We start from the raw sequence: 17,281 nt of genomic DNA, 5'->3' as shown, positions 1-17,281 counted from the left end.
TTCATCATCCTTTCCATTAACCTCAGCCGTGTGGACCAGGGGGACCCTTACCTCTCTATAAAATCCAGCCGACATTATTACAACTCTCATATCTTCTTTTCCCCTTCTATTAATTGCTTTCTACCCTCACATCCCAGTATCACTCAACACCTATATTTTTATGTTTCATAATTTCTGAAAAAGTATTGATTAAACATTTTTAATGATTTCCTTTGTGATTTGACTGTGAGTAGCTGAATCTCGAAATCCCTAAACATCAAAATTTCCTAATGGTGGCCAGTGTAACCAGGGGTTTCATCTTAATTCATTAATTTTCTTGGTCGATAATATCTAGGATGGTTGTATATTGTTAATGTGCCAGGAGTCCATGACTGCAGGACCTAAGAATTTACAGACAAGAAGGTATGTAATTTGACTTAAAATCTATTGTACTGACAGCCTTTCTTCATGCTCCTGTCATCAGGACCCACCTGCAGAATCAGCATTCAATAATGTGCTCTTTTTCAATATAATATTGTCTATGCAATGTTATACTGTATAAATCAAACAATGCATTTTTAAAAGGTTTTCAGAATATATGGCTAGCAAAATTAACAATTTTTGCCTCTGGGAATTGGGAACATAATTATTTTCTTCATGTGTTTCATGATTCTGAAACTGAGATTATTTGATGTTATTTCTAGACAACAACTTTTACTCTCAAAACAAGTTAAATGGGTTATAGTTAAGAGAAATTATTACCTGAAAATTAAGTAAAATGTTAAGTAATAATTAAGTTGCAGAAAGATAAAAAATCCATTTTTTTGATTTTTGTGTATAAAAATAAAATGTCATAAACCCTACAGATATGCATAGGAACTCTCAGTAGGTAAGAAAAAAGTCTCAATTGTTAAAGTGAATTTTTATAAATATTTTATTGCCTTTACATGTAGTCTAGTGTCTTACATAATTTAACTTTTCTGTGTATATAGATTGTATCTATTTTAAATATAGTTTTGTGTCCTGTGTTTTCTCTTGTTATGTGACCATTTTCTAAAGTAAATAAATAAGTTTTAAACTTCAGTTCAACAAAATAGTATTTAAATTTGGAAATTTTACCTCATAGTGTCTTGATATTTTTAACCTTTAGCACATAATTGGATGTAATCTTTATAGTTACATAATTGCCTTAAATAAGGAATATGTAAATTTTATTATTTTTAAGCTTTTATTTAGTTTAAAATTAATTTTATTTTTAACATTTTTATTCTTGTCGATTTGCCTAAATGAAAGTATACAGTTTATAGATTTAGAAGTGGCACAAATTATAATAAGATGAAGAAAATTCAATATTTAAACTTTAAATTGCTATCTAATTATTACGTCTTAAGTCTTCAGAATGTTGCTGTGTGTATGGCAGAACTGAGCTGTAGAATCTGAGTGAATAATGGCTATCACGAAACACCAAAAACACCCCTCCCTGCAGTTCTCAGTGGACCATCACCCATTTCATCTCATACAGTAGCATGTTCCAGCTATTGCTCGTGTAAACGGATAAAATATACACAACATACAAATTGCTATTTTTGTCTCAGAGAAATAGTTGGTTTTTATTTGATTTGATAGACTAGTCGAAGGAGAGTCATTTCAATGCATGAATAACCATTTTATAATTATATTTAGATCATTATAAGCATAATGTATACCTACACGCCCACAGCTATGATTTAAGATAAAAAATATATCATTGACAATAATAAACTAGAAATAAGTGTATTATAGAATATGGTAAGCTGGAGAGGCATATCAAAGAAAATATAGTAAGAGGTCATTGAACTAGCAATAATCCCAAGTGGAATGTGATCTTTCCTGTAGCTATTTGCACAGGTTAGAGTCCTACAAGAGTTTTCTTGATGGCAAAGGGTACAGGGATTCCCTTTTCTCAAATAAAAGCTCTACAGATCTAATGTCCATTTACTGGAATCTGAAATTCTACCTTTGATTTTATTTTTTCCCAAATATTTTTATTAAAAATAATGTTTCAGAAAAATAAAACATTTCTTGAGACTGAATGTGGAAAAGGAGAGAGAAGTAATGTGTTGAATGATGAAAAGGAGAAATGCATCATGTGGAAGTTAGCGGCTTGGAGCCAGGTAACTTCATGTTCTAATTAACCTTGACCATGTCGTTAGTGTCACAAGGTTGCAGTTGGTGAAATAATATACATTTATATTAGGTAAGGAGAAAATAATTTCTTTCAGCTAATTAATCAGGATGTATCTTAGAGGATGAAAAATCTCTCTTTTGAAATGAGCAGAGTCTTGTATTTGATGTGAATTACCTCATTCATTTTAAATATCACTAATGCCCTATTGTTTAATCTCTTTGATCTAGGTAGAACCAGGTCAAATGGATAAAAACCAAACAGAAGTGGTGAGAGAATTTTTCTTGTCAGGCTTCTCACAGACATCATCTATTGAAGCAGGGCTATTTGTTCTATTTCTTTTCTTCTATGTGTCCACTTGGGTGGGCAATGTCCTCATCATGGTCACAGTGGCATCTGATAAATACCTGAACTCATCACCCATGTATTTCCTTCTTGGCAACCTCTCATTTCTGGACCTATGTTATTCAACAGTAACGACCCCTAAGCTTCTGGCTGACTTTCTTAATCATGAGAAACTCATTTCCTATGACCAATGCATTGTGCAACTCTTCTTCCTCCATTTAGTAGGGGCAGCTGAGATGTTCCTGCTCACAGTGATGGCCTACGATCGCTATGTTGCAATCTGTCGCCCCCTGCACTACACCACTGTCATGAGTAGGGGGTTATGCTGTGTGTTGGTTGCTGCCTCCTGGATGGGAGGATTTGTGCACTCCACTGTCCAGACCATTCTCACTATCCGTCTACCCTTTTGTGGGCCAAACCAGGTAGACAACTTTTTTTGTGATGTTCCCCCTGTCATCAAACTTGCCTGTGCTGACACTTTTGTCATTGAATTGCTCATGGTATCTAACAGTGGGTTGATCTCCACCAGCTCCTTTGTGGTGTTAATTTCCTCCTACACCACCATCCTAGTCAAGATTCGCTCCAAGGAAGGAAGGCGAAAGGCACTTTCCACGTGTGCCTCTCACCTCATGGTGGTAACACTGTTTTTTGGACCCTGTATTTTCATCTATGCTCGTCCTTTCTCTACATTTTCTGTGGACAAGATGGTGTCTGTACTCTACAATGTTATTACACCAATGCTAAACCCCCTCATCTACACACTTCGGAACAAGGAGGTAAAGTCAGCTATGCAGAAGCTCTGGGTCAGAACTGGACTTACGTGGAGAGACCAGGAGACATGAGACATTGATGTGAATTTTTCAAAGTAGAAAATCTGAGGTTAAAATAATTACTTTTTGAATAAGGAGTTAGAAGGTAATTGCCTAGTTTTTAAATTTATTTCATTAAATCCAAATAGTCCTATTACTGACTTTATCATTCAACTGTACACTATAACTAATCTGTTTACTTTTTTTATTGAATCAAATCTGTTTTTCTATCAGATTTTCTTTTTTCATCTCATCTATTCATCTCATCAAATTTTATTTCATCCACTGTTTCCATTTAGTTTGTCATTTAGAACTAGTACAAACCACTTTTTCTAAGCCTTCACTGCCTTCTCTACCTTGCTTTATTTTTTTCCTTCAATTTTAAGTTATTCTAACTACAGATGGTCCCTGAGTTATGATGATTCACCTTATAATTTTTTGTCTTTAAGATGGTGCACAAACCATACTTTGAGTATTCATATAACCATTTCATTTTTCACTTTCAGCAGAGCATTCCATAAATTACATTCAACACTTTATTATTATAAAATATGCTTTGTGTTAGATGATTTTGTCTAACTATAGACCAGTGTCAATGTTCTGGGCATGTTTGAGGGAGGTTAGGCTAAGCTATCATGTTCAGTAGGTTAGTTTTATTAAATACATTTTTGACTTACAGTATTTTCAACTTACTATGGGTTTATTCAGACATAAACCCATCATAAGTGAGGAGCATCTGTAGATATCTGCAGTCAATTTAAATGTATTTATTTCTGTACATATTTAAGAGAATATCAGTTAGATATATTAGAGTGAATTCAATTATGACTATATAACAACAAGCTAATGAAATACATTAGCTTCATCACCTTATCACATGTAATGGAGAGAGCAGCTGCTCAATATTGTGGGTTCAAATATCCCTCTTTGAATTACAATTCATGTAAACCTGAAAAACTGAAGCCCTAATTTCCTCATATGTAGCATGCATAAAATGATGTGTACTTCTCAGTGCTGGTGTGAAGATGAAAAATGAAAACAGACATGAATGTGTCTACTATGGTACCTGCCTCATAACACAGTTCAAAAATAATTTATTCATTAAAGTTGATTTTTTCAATGATATAGGGTATGGAACGTAAAGTTCTACATTGGCCGACTTACCATATTGCAACAACAGTTTGATCTGCCAGTTTGTGCAGGATACTTGAAAGTATATAGAAATGAGTTCATGACATTTTCACATTTGTCAATTTTTGGGAAGTTTATTTTATATTACTGTCATCATTGTCGTCAAAAAAACCCTCATTGACATTGGTTGTATCCTTAAGTTACATTAAGACATATTCATAGGCCTGTTTACTGTTTACCAAATCTTTATGATTAAAGATAAAAAGTTAAATCTACATTCAAGTTTACAAGAAACTGAATGAAAATTAAAATATAAAATACAAAAGAACTGTGAAGTACATTGAAGTACTTACAGCTTTTTTAGTCTTTGGATTTTAAAGCAATCGTAGCAACAAATCTGCATGACAAAGACAGAAGCTAAAGAGGTTTGGTAAATTTATTAATGACTGAGTTTATATCTTTATTATCTTTATACTCCCAAACTAACTTAAATACCTAAAACAAAATAAATAAAATGGGATAAAAATGTGTTAAATAAACGCGGGAAGCTTTTATATCTTCTCTCATCAATGTGGCATTGACAACAGAAGAAATATTTTAGAGAGCTTTTCTTTTCTCATATTTAGTAAAAATAACTTGTAAAAATTTCATTGAGACATAGAAACGCTTTCAGAGATGTTAAAGATGCAAGAATTCACCAGACTTGTATTTTATTTTATTTTAAGTTCTTGGATATATGTGCAGAAGGTGCAGGTACGTTACACAGTTATACATGTGCCATGGTGGTTTGCTGCACCTATCAACCCATCATCTAGGTTGTAAGCCCCGCAGGCATTAGGTATTTGTCCTAATGCTCTCCCTCCTCCTTCTCCCCACTCCCCGACAGGCCTGGGTGTGTGGTTTTCTCTTCCCTGTGTCCATGTGTTCTCATTGTTCAGCTGTAAGTGGGAACATGTGGTGTTTGGTTTTCTGTTCCTGACTTAGTTAGCTGAGGATAATGGCTTCTGGCTCCATCCATGTCCCTGCAAAGGACATGATCTCCTTTTTATGGTTGCATAGTATTCCATAGTGTATATGCAAACATTTTCTTTATCCAGTCTATCATTGATTGGCATTTGGGTTGATTCCATGTCTTTGCTATTGTGAATAGTGCTGCAATGAATATATGTGTGGATGTATCTTTATAATAGAATGATTTGTATTTTGGGGGGTATATACCCAGTAATGGGATTGCTGGGTCAAATGGTATTTCTGGTTCTAGGTCTTTGAGGAATCACCACACTATCTTCCTCAATGGTTGAATTAAACAAATTTTAAAATTTTATAGCAATACATCTAATGATTGATACATTTACATCTAAAATCCAACATACAATGTTCCTGTTCAAATAAAATATGAAGCTCAGATTTTTTAAAAAAATTACTAATTTTGACAGTGTGGGTCAGCTTATAATGAAATAACAATCCCTAAAATATTATTCACTTAACAAATGTTTATTTTATATTAATGCCACAATAATAATATGGGATGCATGTCAGCCGTTGATATCTGCTTATTGTAGTCACCAATAGATTCATGCTGATGAATATTTACTTCCACATGTAATTTCATTATTGCTTGGGTAGGAAAACAGCCACGTGGTGAATCTCACCCTGGCTCTTGAATCTTCTCATATTGCATTGACCAAATGAATTATACCAATAAGTTCAATAATTGGAAAAACTTCTTTAAAATATGATTATTCAAGGCACTCTGCAGAAGACTTGGAAAATCTGTAATAGACTGGGATTCATTAAATATATTAAATCTATTCTTAAATTTCTTCCCACAAAGAAAGCCCACATTAGTGAATTCTTTAAACATACAAGAAAAACATAGCACCAACGTTATACAAACTCTTCCTGTGAGTAAAAAAATAGAGAATACTTTTTATTTCTTTTTGTTACCAGCATGTTTTAAATTTCAAAATCTGACCATGTCATAATAATAATAAATTAATTATAAATTAATCTCACCTATGAACATAAATATAATGATCACTTAAATAATTAGCAAATTATATCTATTGATACATAAAAAGATAATACAATATGAACCACTTGTCTTACTCCAGATTTGTAAGACTAGTTGAAAATTCAAAAATCAATCCATGTAATTAACTATGTTTACAAATTGATAGATGTAAATTATTGCAAAATTCAATACCAATTTATTAAAAAAAGATATCAAATTTGTAAACTACGAATCCCAAGTAACCTTATGCTAGGGAATCCTTAATCTGATAAAGGGTATCCACAAAAACATTCTAAAATACATATTATGCTCACTGTTGAAATATTAAGGACTTTCACATTGAAACTAAGAAACAAATAATACTTGATATTGCCACCATAATTCAACATTATTCTGGAGACTTAGGCAGTGTAATGAGACAAGAAAAAATAAAACAGTATAAGAAATGGAGAGGAAGCAATCAAATATTCATTATTAACAAATGTCACAGTATACATATATAGATAATTCAAGAAAATGTACAGAAAATCGAATTAATAAATAAAGTTAGCATAATCACAGAATATGACAAAGTCAATAGTCTGAAAATAAATTGTAGACTCCCAGTTCTGGGGCAAAATGGAATAGATACACTTTCCCCTACGCATGCTACTAGGCACAACTAAAAACTCTGGATATTATATAATGCAAACATTAAAAAAAAAAAAAAAGAAACTCCGAAAGATAGAAGCAGCAAATCAGGTAGAAACTTCAAGACCCAATACATGGCATGGTAATTTCCCTTTTTGCATTTTTTATTTCTTTTAATTTGCCTCATATAAGTCCAATTGGGTGTTGGAGAAAGCAGCAGCCCAAAAACACACCAACAGACGCAGACATAAATAGCACCCCCATGCCCCCTCGCCAAAAAAAAAAATAAAAATAAAAAAAAGAAGAAGAAGCCTACTATCTCTAACCAGAGGACAAGAAAAAAAGAAGCCTGGAAAGATAGAAAACTTCAAGACAATAACTGTTCACCATCCACAAAAGGCCACAAATAAGCGATGGCCTGTCTTCCCCCAAAATAAAGTAAGGAGTCCAGATTTCTAACCTTTCTGGTAGTAATAACCCTCTTCCCATTGTTGTCATTAGAGGCTATGTGAAGAGCTGGCAATTCTACTCCATCCAGTGAGGTAAATTTCTCCCTACTGCCAAGGTGATATCAAAGAAGGTTGAGTTGGAAACCAGTTCGTCAACACTTTCCAGCAGTAAAGAGTACCCCCGTCACCATAGTGTCAGTGGAGGTCATATAGGGAGTAATAAGAAGATGACCTTTTCCCTCCCAGCCAGCAGAGACGTAGTAAGGAGCTTGGACCCTCACCTCTGCCCAGCAGTAATGAGGCACCCTGCCGTGCCTTCTCTATAGAATCAACAGAGGCCAAGAGGGGAATCTAATTTCTACTTCCATTTTGCAGATGGCATAGTGCCAGATGAAGCCTGATAAAACAAAAGATTTTAATAGTATCCAGAGTCTCATTACATTGAAAAATTTAGGATTTAATTTAAAAAACAAAAACAAAAACTCCCACCATACAAACCAGAAAAATCTCAGCTAGAATGAAAAAACAGTGAATAGATGCCAATTCTAAGATAAAACAGATACTAAAATTATCATAAAATTCTTCATTGAGAAATTACAAGCATATTTGAAGGAAACACAAAATAAAAAGTCTCAGCAAATAAATAGAAGACATAAAAAAGAAACAAATGGAAGTGGAGGTTTTATTATAGAACTGAAAAATATAACAGAAAGAAAGAAAAAGAGAGAGAGACGGAAGGGAGGTAGGGAGGGAGGAAAAGAAGGAGGGAAAGAGGAAGGGAAGGAGGGAAAGAGGGAAGGAGGGAAGGAAGGAGAAGGAAGGAAGGAAGGAAGGGAGGGAGGGAGGGAAGAAAAAAGGAAGAAGAAATACAGAAAAGCAAGCAAGAAGGACACCTCAGTGAATGGAATTAAAAGCATACTTGGGAGGACAGAGGGAAGAATCAGCACACTTCAAGACAAAACAATAAACATTGAAAATGTAAGAATCTTAGAACACCAAAAGATAAAACAATAAAAAGAAACATATGTGTAGATACAATAGCCTTTACTTCTCTTGAGTTTTCCAAATTGAATTTGACAGTTAAAGCAAAACTTACTGCATTATTTATTGTTGTACCCAATGTATATAAATAGTTAGGAAAATTTTGTATTTAAAGTATGGGAGGATAAAGAGACTGAAAGAATGAGATTTCTGTACTGTATTTGAACTGGTAAATTGGTTACATAATGTAATAGCTAGAATGACCACTAAGAAACCTGTAGAAAGAGATACACCAAAAACTCTATAGATAGATCAAAATAAAATTCTAAAAAAACATTACAGTCACCCACAGGATAGTAGGGAAAATAGAACAAATTAAAAATGAGGGAAGAAACCAAAATCAAAAATAAAATAGGTGACTTAATCCTAACATATCGACATTACTTTAGATATAAATGGTTTAAATTCACCAATTTAAAGACAGAGATTGGCAAAGTAGAAAAAAATGACCTTTTACATGCCATCTAGAAGAAACTCAATTCAAATATAATGACACAGGTGTGTGAAAAATAAAAAGATGAAATAAGATGCACCATGCAAAAAAAGACGCTAGAGTAACTGTGCTAGTATCAGCTTTATTCAGAGCAAAGAAAATTACCAGGGACACAGTAAGATATAACACAATGATAAAAGGGACAAGCCATAGCAATTCTAAATATGTATGTACCATACAAGTTAGCGACAAATTATGTTAAACAAAAACTGATAAGACTGAAAGAACAAATAGACAAATCTACAATTATAATTAGATACTTCAACATGCCTCTTTACACAATTAATAGAGATAGTTCATTAAGTATATAGAAGAATTCAACAACACTAACAACCAACATGACCTAATTGACATTTTTAGGACACTCCATCTATGACATCAGAACGCACATCCTTTTCAAACACCCACAGAACATTTACCAAGATAGGTTATATCCTGAAACGTAACACAACAACCTAAATGTCCATCAATGATAGACTGGATAAAGAAACGTGGTACATATACACCATGGAATACTATGTAGCCATAAAAAGAATGAGATCATGTCCTTTGCAGAGACATGGATGGAGCTGGAGGCGATTATCCTTGGCAAACACAGTTACAGAAAACCAAATAACACATATTCTCACTTATAAGTGGAAGCTAAATGATGAGAACAAGTGGACACATAGAGAGGAACAGACATTGGGGCTTATTGGAGGATGAAGGGTAGGAAGAGTGAGGGGATCAGGAAAAGTAACTAATGGGTACTAGGATTAATACCTATGTGATGAAATAATCTATACAACAAACCCCCTTGACACAAGTTTACTTGTGTAACAAACCTGCACATGGACCCCTGAACTTAAAATAAAAGTAAAAAACAATATTAAAATTGCATGACATTTGCCAGAAGCCATCAAAATAAAAGTATACAGCTTTGAAAACAAACTAAAAAAATGTGAAATAATTGAAATCATATGGAAGATGTTCTCCAGCTGTGATTCATTCAGACTATAAAGTAAGAATAGAAAGATGAGACAATCTCCAAACACTTGGAAACAAGCCAAATCATTTATAAATAAGACATGGTCATAGAAACAAAATTGAAATGAAATAAAAAATACATTAAACTGAATTTAAATGAAAATATAATATACCAAAATTCAGAGGACAAAACAAAAGGAATACTGAGATGAAAATGTATACCACTAAGTGCTGATATTATTAATCTTTTTTGATATTGTTCCATGTATCACTGTTTTAGTGCTCTTCTTTTGGTTACACTTCATTTTTGCATTTCCAGTATATAGAAATACAATTGACTTTTAAAAGCTTTTTATTTTAAACACAGAGCCACCAAATGTTGCAAAATATAATGCAAGCATACCATTCCTAGATAGAACATCAGATTCTAGATATTGGATACTGGGGAGAAAAGGTTGCTTAAATGAAATCTTAGAGTTGCGGAAGTTAGTCACTACCCTGTGCATGATCCACAGGTCACTCATGATGGAGGGAGCCACAAAAGCCAATGTTTGGGGATACATTTTCTTAAAAGTCTTTCTGACCTCATCCTCTTCAAACTGCTTCTGAGTTCAAATAGGAAGAAACTAAGTGAAAAAAATAGTTTGCGCATTTATAGGAAAGACATTTTACTTCATATGAAAACCCTTAGGCCAGGCGTGGTGGCTCACACCTGTAATCCCAGTACCTGGGGAGACCGAGGAGGGCGCATCACGAGGTCAGGAGATCGAGACCATCCTGGCTAACACGGTGAAACCCCCCTCTACTAAAAATACAAAATATTAGCCAGGGGTGGTGGTGGGCGCCTGTAGTCCCAGCTACTTGGGAGGCTGAGGCAGGAGAATGGCATGAACCTGGGAGGTGGAGCTTGCAGGGATCCAAGATCATGCCACTACACTTCAACCTGGGTGACAGAGCAAGACTCCGCCTCAAAAAAAAAAAAAAAAAAAAAGAAAAAAGAAAAAAAAGAAAACCCTTAAATTTGAAACTCTCTTATGAAAATTTAGCATTTAAAATGACTTACATTAATAAAAGTCTTCAGACAAAATAATTTGATTTTAACATTGTTTTAATATTCATGTTGAAGAAAAGCATGAATATATCAAAGAGAATTAGGAGAGGAAGCAGCAGATATCTTAATGATTGCAGTTAGAGACATGGAGGGATATTTAAGATTCCTTTAATTTCACAGAAACTTATCATTGACCTGGTCTTATAACCATCAATAATGTATTTTAGGAGGTTGTGTTTTTTAAAAATTAGTATATCCTAATGATGTAGTTCTAGGATATTTAATTATGAAAATGCATCCTGGTCCATTAATAGAGACTTATACGTTGAGAAAACCCTTCCAACCATTCCTTAATAGCATTTACTCCTGCAGATAACATCAGCAATTATTCAGTGGTTCTCAGTCATAACAGTGAATGAGAATCACCTGAGGCAATTGATAGTAAAAAGCAGATTTCTGGCATTGGTTCCTAACGTTCAAATTCAGCTGGCCAATTATGGAACCATATTATTTGCACTTTAAAACATTCACTGTAATATGTATTTAACTTACCTCATTTCAAAATCAGAAAATGAGTTTTGTAAATGCTTCCTCACAATTCAGGAAGCTTCCTCTAATTTGAAATCTGTGGCTTCTTACGAACTGACGGTGACAAGTTCTCTGCAAATGCACATTGTTTGTGAAAAACAAAAACTGGTGATTTCTCTCAAGTTTCACTAACCTATCAAGACCCAGGTTTACTCAGTCCAAACTACTAGATAAACCCCAGGAATGTCTGTGCCTAGAGAGTGCAATGATCCACATTTATCTTTATGGATCTGGACAAAGCATGTGGAGAGTTGAGCAGAGATTAGGAATGGAGCATGAGGCAGTAGATAGTTCTGAGAACTCAGAAACACCTCATGGGATCTCGTATATATTTGGGCATTTACTACATGACTATTCCTATGCTAAACACACACACACACCAACTATATATATATATATTTATATACACATACACGCATTATATATACATACAATATATCATATGTATTTATAGTGCATAAAGCATATACACACTATATATTATATATAAATATATTTTAAATATATAATTATATATATAAAATTTAATAAGAAAGAATCCTAGAAAATCAGAGAAAAGTTGAAGGAATAAAGTCTTCCTAAAAATCAGCATTGGATTAGGTTTCTCTTTGATGGGCCTTCAGAGGATATCCTGTTGATTTCTATCATAGTTTTCATTTTGCCTCATATTTTGTGATTGTCTGTATACTTGTCTTTATTTCACTAATTGAAAAGATCCAAGTGTCTGGTAATGTATGTTCTTAAATACTCTATCTTCACTCCTAGATCATTGCCTGGAATCTGAAATGTTGTAGGTACTTGAAAAGCATATAATAATTGAATAAATAAATATATAGATAGTATTTATTATATTTTGATTAAAAAATTATGTCCAAAGTCTGCAGCAAGTCAGTGATCAGTATTACATCAATAACAACAAAGAAAATTACTTTTAAGGCAGATCTTGATTTCTCTTTAAGTTTTTGTTAATGTTCACATATATAGGTGTAATTGATTGTAAAACTTGACTATGTTCAAAGTCTATAAAATAAAAAAAAGAGTATTATAATAGGCAAGGGGACTTTATCTTAAGGCAGAAATTGTTTTCCTTCTGTGTTCTTTTATATTTATGCATATGTTTGGATTGCAATTATAGGGCAAGTTGTAAGTACCCAGGAGCATGCCTTCCTGGATTGAATACAATATCCAAAGTCATTGGTCGTTCCATTCAATTGCTTAAGTAACTCAATCATTACTCAATTTTTTCCTTTGGTTTAATATCTCACAGTCAACCCAGGACAAAATTGCTTGAGTTCCCTGCACGTTAATTTAGTAAAAATGAAATTTAACTCTTGTTTATAATTGTCTTCTTAAGATCCATGGACATGTAAAAATTCAGCACAACATCTGCATCTGTGGCATTCAAACATACGCTTCCTGATAAATGACTCCCCAGGAGACAGAATCAAATCAGAAAGAGATGCAGTGTTTATTGAAAATCTACTTTGGGTGAAAATGTGTTAATTTAATAATTGAATATGTATTAAATGTAACACTATCATTTATGTTTACATTATAAAATATTTAGCTGTAAAATATGGATTTTTCAATGTTAAAATGGATTTCTGTAATGAAAATCACTGGAATGTATTCATTTTTTAAATAAAAGTGTTCAGTATAACACACATCTACTAGGAAAAGTATATTTTTTAAATCAATAAGATCTTGAAATGGTGCTGTCTTTTTTCTCCTTTCAAGCTTCCAAAATTAGGACAAATATTTGCTGGACATTACTTAATCCCAGGCATGCCTCCCTGTGTCTAATGTCTCGTGTTTTGAATAATGCACTTTGCAGTACTGAGCTATGATTAGGAAATAAAAATGTCTTTTCATATTAACTTTTGGGGCAGAATAAACTAGTAAGATAAATCTGGTTTTAGAAAATGCAGAGTTCATTCCAAAATATATGTGTGGAGTTGAAGATATATATAAATATGTGTTATGTGTGTGTGTATATACACACACAGATATATTTTCACAGATATATATATCATTTTATCTTATTTTACTAATATATATACATACATAGATACATTACATATATACATATACATGCATGCATGTATATGTATATTTCTGTGTATGTAAAATGCATATATGCATACATACATGTAAGTATATATTTATAATATAAAATAAAATGATATATTTTTGTTGAAATCAACTGTTTCTCTGAATAAATGATGTATATATCATTTCTCTGAATATATAGTAATATATATAGCTTCTCTGAATAAATGACATATTTTATATTGCATATATACATGTATGTATGTATATATATTTTAAGCTTTGTATATATATACAAAAAATATATAAATACATGTATATATTTGTTATATAAATACATACATTATGTATATATGTAATACATTATATTTACAAATTTGTAATATAAAATAAAATGATATTTTTTTGTTGAAATCAACTCCCTGTAATATAACACATTACAAATTATATCAATGTAGTGTCAGAATGAAATCTTTGAGCAGAGTTATATTAAAGAAATTATATCCCCTGTATGAGTAGAAACATGTCACACTATGGAAGGCTGGAATTCATGGAAAAGTCACGAGTCGGTTTTGCAGTTTCTTCATAGCTGCTTTCATCTCCTCATTTCTCAGTGTGTAGATAATGGGGTTCAGGAGTGGAGTAAAAATGGTATAAAACACAGACAGCAGCTTGTCAACAGAAAACCTACTGAAAGGCCACACATAAATAAAAATGCAAGGGCCAAAGAACAGCGTCACTACCATGATATGTGCAGAGCAAGTGGAGAGTGCTTTGGATGTGCTACCGGCAGCATGCTGTCTGACAGTGAGGAGGATCACAGCGTAGGAGATCAGGAGGAGCAGAAAACAGCTCAAGGAAAGCAACCCACTGTCTGAGATCATAATTATACCCAAGACATAGGTGTCCATGCAGGCAAGTTTGATCACCAGAGGGAGGTCACAGAAGAAGCTGTCTACCTCACTGGGGCCACAGTAAGGTAAATTTGCAGTGAAAGCCACTTGACTGATGGAGTGCACAAATCCAATGACCCATGAAGCCAGCACCAGCTTGATGCAAGTCTGCCAACTCATCAAAGTCATGTAATGCAAGGGTTTGCATATGGCTACATATCTGTCATAGGCCATGGAAACCAGGAGCACCATCTCAGCCCCACCAGTAAAGTGCAAGAAGAAGATTTGAGCCATACATCCTCCAAAGGAGATGAGTTTTCGATCACTAAGGAAATCCCTGATCATCTTGGGAGTGGCAAATGAAGCCAACCACATGTCCAGGAAAGATAGGTTCCCCAGCAGGAAGTACATAGGGGAGGAATGCAGGCGGGGATCAGAAATTACAGTGACCAAAATGAGAAGGTTACCCAGCATAATGGCCACATAGATCCCGAAGAAAAATATAAAGAAAAAATTTTGAAGATGTCGTGAAGTGCAGAGTCCATGCAACACAAATTCTGACACCAAGGAATAGTTCTGCATGTGCATTGCCTCGAGTTTCAGACTTTGTTTGTAATCTAAATAAAGAAAAAAATCCTGTCATGTGCAACAACACCTCAAGGACATTGTGTTAAGTGAAGTAAGCCAGGCACAGAAAGACAAATATCAAATGATGTCACTTAATATGTGGAATATAAAAAAGTCAAATTTACATAAATAGAAAGTAAAATGGTGGTTACCAGAGACTGGGAAGGAGGAGGGTGAGGGATAAGTTTGTCAAAGAACAAAGTTTCAATTAGACAGAAGGAAAAATTCAAGTGATCTCATCATTGTGATTATAGATAATAGCAATATATTATACACTTGAAAATCACTGAGAGAATAGATTTTGCATTCTCATCACAGAAAATAAGTATGTGATTTAGCCATTCCCTAATGTTTACATATATGAAAACATCATGTTGTACATTATAAAGGTATATAGTTTTTATTTGTCAATTAGCAAGAAAGAGAGAGGGAGAGGAAGGAAGAAAAGAAGTAAGCAAAAGTGCCTGTCAATTGCCTGGCACATGAAAGTGATCAACTGAGTGTTATCTCTGTATAATTTTTAACTTGCAAGAGATACTCTAAAATATAGAATGTTATATACTACCAAGCATGTATATTTGCCTTTTTCAAACTTCAGTGATTCCTGAGGGGCAATTAGACATTCTGGAAGACTTCTGCATAGGTGAGAGTTGTAGGAACTTCTTTTTCCCCCTTCTTTCCATGGCCTTTGTCCATGTAAAAACATGCATCAATCAAGTGCAGTAGGTGAACCAAAATTCCTTAAGAGGACTGAGAAGATGAAGATTTTTTCAGGGGTACCATCTTCTCACCATCTGTGTCGATATCATTGCCCAATGGGTAATTAATTATTCTTAAGTACTAAATATGGAAATTAAAGTTTCACTTAAAAATAATGTCAACACGTAAAACACGGGCAACTGAATGTACATTATTAAGTGTCTCTTCCTCTTCTTCTCTCTCATTTACACACACAAGCACAAAACAAAACCTAGCAAAGGCATGTTGATAGGTAGATGTATCTGTGTATCTAAATATGATTAACATGTCTTTCTCCTGAATCCAAGAGAAGCAAATTTTGTTTCTCAATGACAAAATTTAAAGGAGAAAAATTACTTTAAGCTAAAATGCATGTTTTGGATATAACAACTATGGGCCGGGGATGATGTATAAATACAGACGAGCTCCCAAATCGTGTACCCAAGTTATGTATGTTGCCTAGTAATGCTATAAAAGCCTCATTTATTGTGTTATATGTGAGTTGTAGAATGGCTCTTCTTATATTCTCACATGATATCTTTGAGGAAAATTTGATCTAAATAATAGCTCAGTTTCATAAAGTTTTAATCTAAAGTGTTAATCGTTGCTATCAGGGAGGACAGCCTATAATTGCAGGCCACAGGACTCTTTCCTCTTCCTTGCCCTTCATCAACAACCTGGATATGACACAATTTGCAGGTTTGCAGATAGCACAAATCTGAGATGATTTACTTACAGACTTATAGAATATTTCAATATGCTGGAAATATGGGCTGTAACCAGCAAACAAGAGATAAAAGGTGGAAGGAGGAAGAGAGAAGAGTGTAGACTGATACTTATCAGTCTAACAGAGACATACAGTATTATATTATTAACATATTTCTTTATAATCATGCTTTTAATGTGTTATAATTTTTTTCTCAAAAATGAATAAAAATATTTATGGTAAAATGTGTTGTAGTGCTTTTAATTAAATGAGTGAAAAAAGATCCAGATCTGGTTCAGGGCATTCATATCTTATTCTCCAGTTAAATTTCAGCTCAAGAAATGGCTTCCTATAGAGCCATAATGTTGAGATTTCTCCCATATTAAATCTGCTTGGAATATTTATTTTTTTTCCCAACCACTATAAAATCACCTATTCGAAATGTTTGCTCAATTATTTTTAAATTATTTTACAAACTTGGTTATCTCCATAATACTTCCTTTGGAATTTTGAAAATCTCAGTCCCTTCCAGGACCCCTCCAGGCAGTAGTCAAGCTATCTTCTTCCTTATTCATTTACTCACTTACACACTCATTCATTCAGACTGT

General features: G+C 33.6%; 2 protein-coding genes across 2 annotated transcripts; one reads left to right on the top strand and one right to left on the bottom strand.

Annotated features, from left to right (window-relative positions):
• The first annotated feature begins 2,388 nt into the window (after positions 1-2,388).
• LOC105536704 (olfactory receptor 4Q2) lies at positions 2,389-3,330 on the top strand. Its single transcript, XM_011976133.1, has one exon. The coding sequence runs from the start codon at positions 2,389-2,391 to the stop codon at positions 3,328-3,330; it is 942 nt and encodes a 313-aa protein (XP_011831523.1).
• Positions 3,331-14,257: 10,927 nt separating this feature from the next.
• Positions 14,258-15,190, bottom strand: LOC105536702 (olfactory receptor 4K14). Its single transcript, XM_011976132.1, has one exon. The coding sequence runs from the start codon at positions 15,188-15,190 to the stop codon at positions 14,258-14,260; it is 933 nt and encodes a 310-aa protein (XP_011831522.1).
• Between the last annotated feature and the right edge of the window lie 2,091 nt (positions 15,191-17,281).

This window comes from Mandrillus leucophaeus, unplaced genomic scaffold (genome assembly GCF_000951045.1).
Source record: "Mandrillus leucophaeus isolate KB7577 unplaced genomic scaffold, Mleu.le_1.0 Scaffold163, whole genome shotgun sequence".
NCBI classification, from domain to species: Eukaryota; Metazoa; Chordata; class Mammalia; order Primates; family Cercopithecidae; genus Mandrillus; species Mandrillus leucophaeus.
The sequence above is the reverse complement of the archived record's forward strand: the minus strand, read 5'-3'. Positions and strand labels throughout refer to the sequence as shown.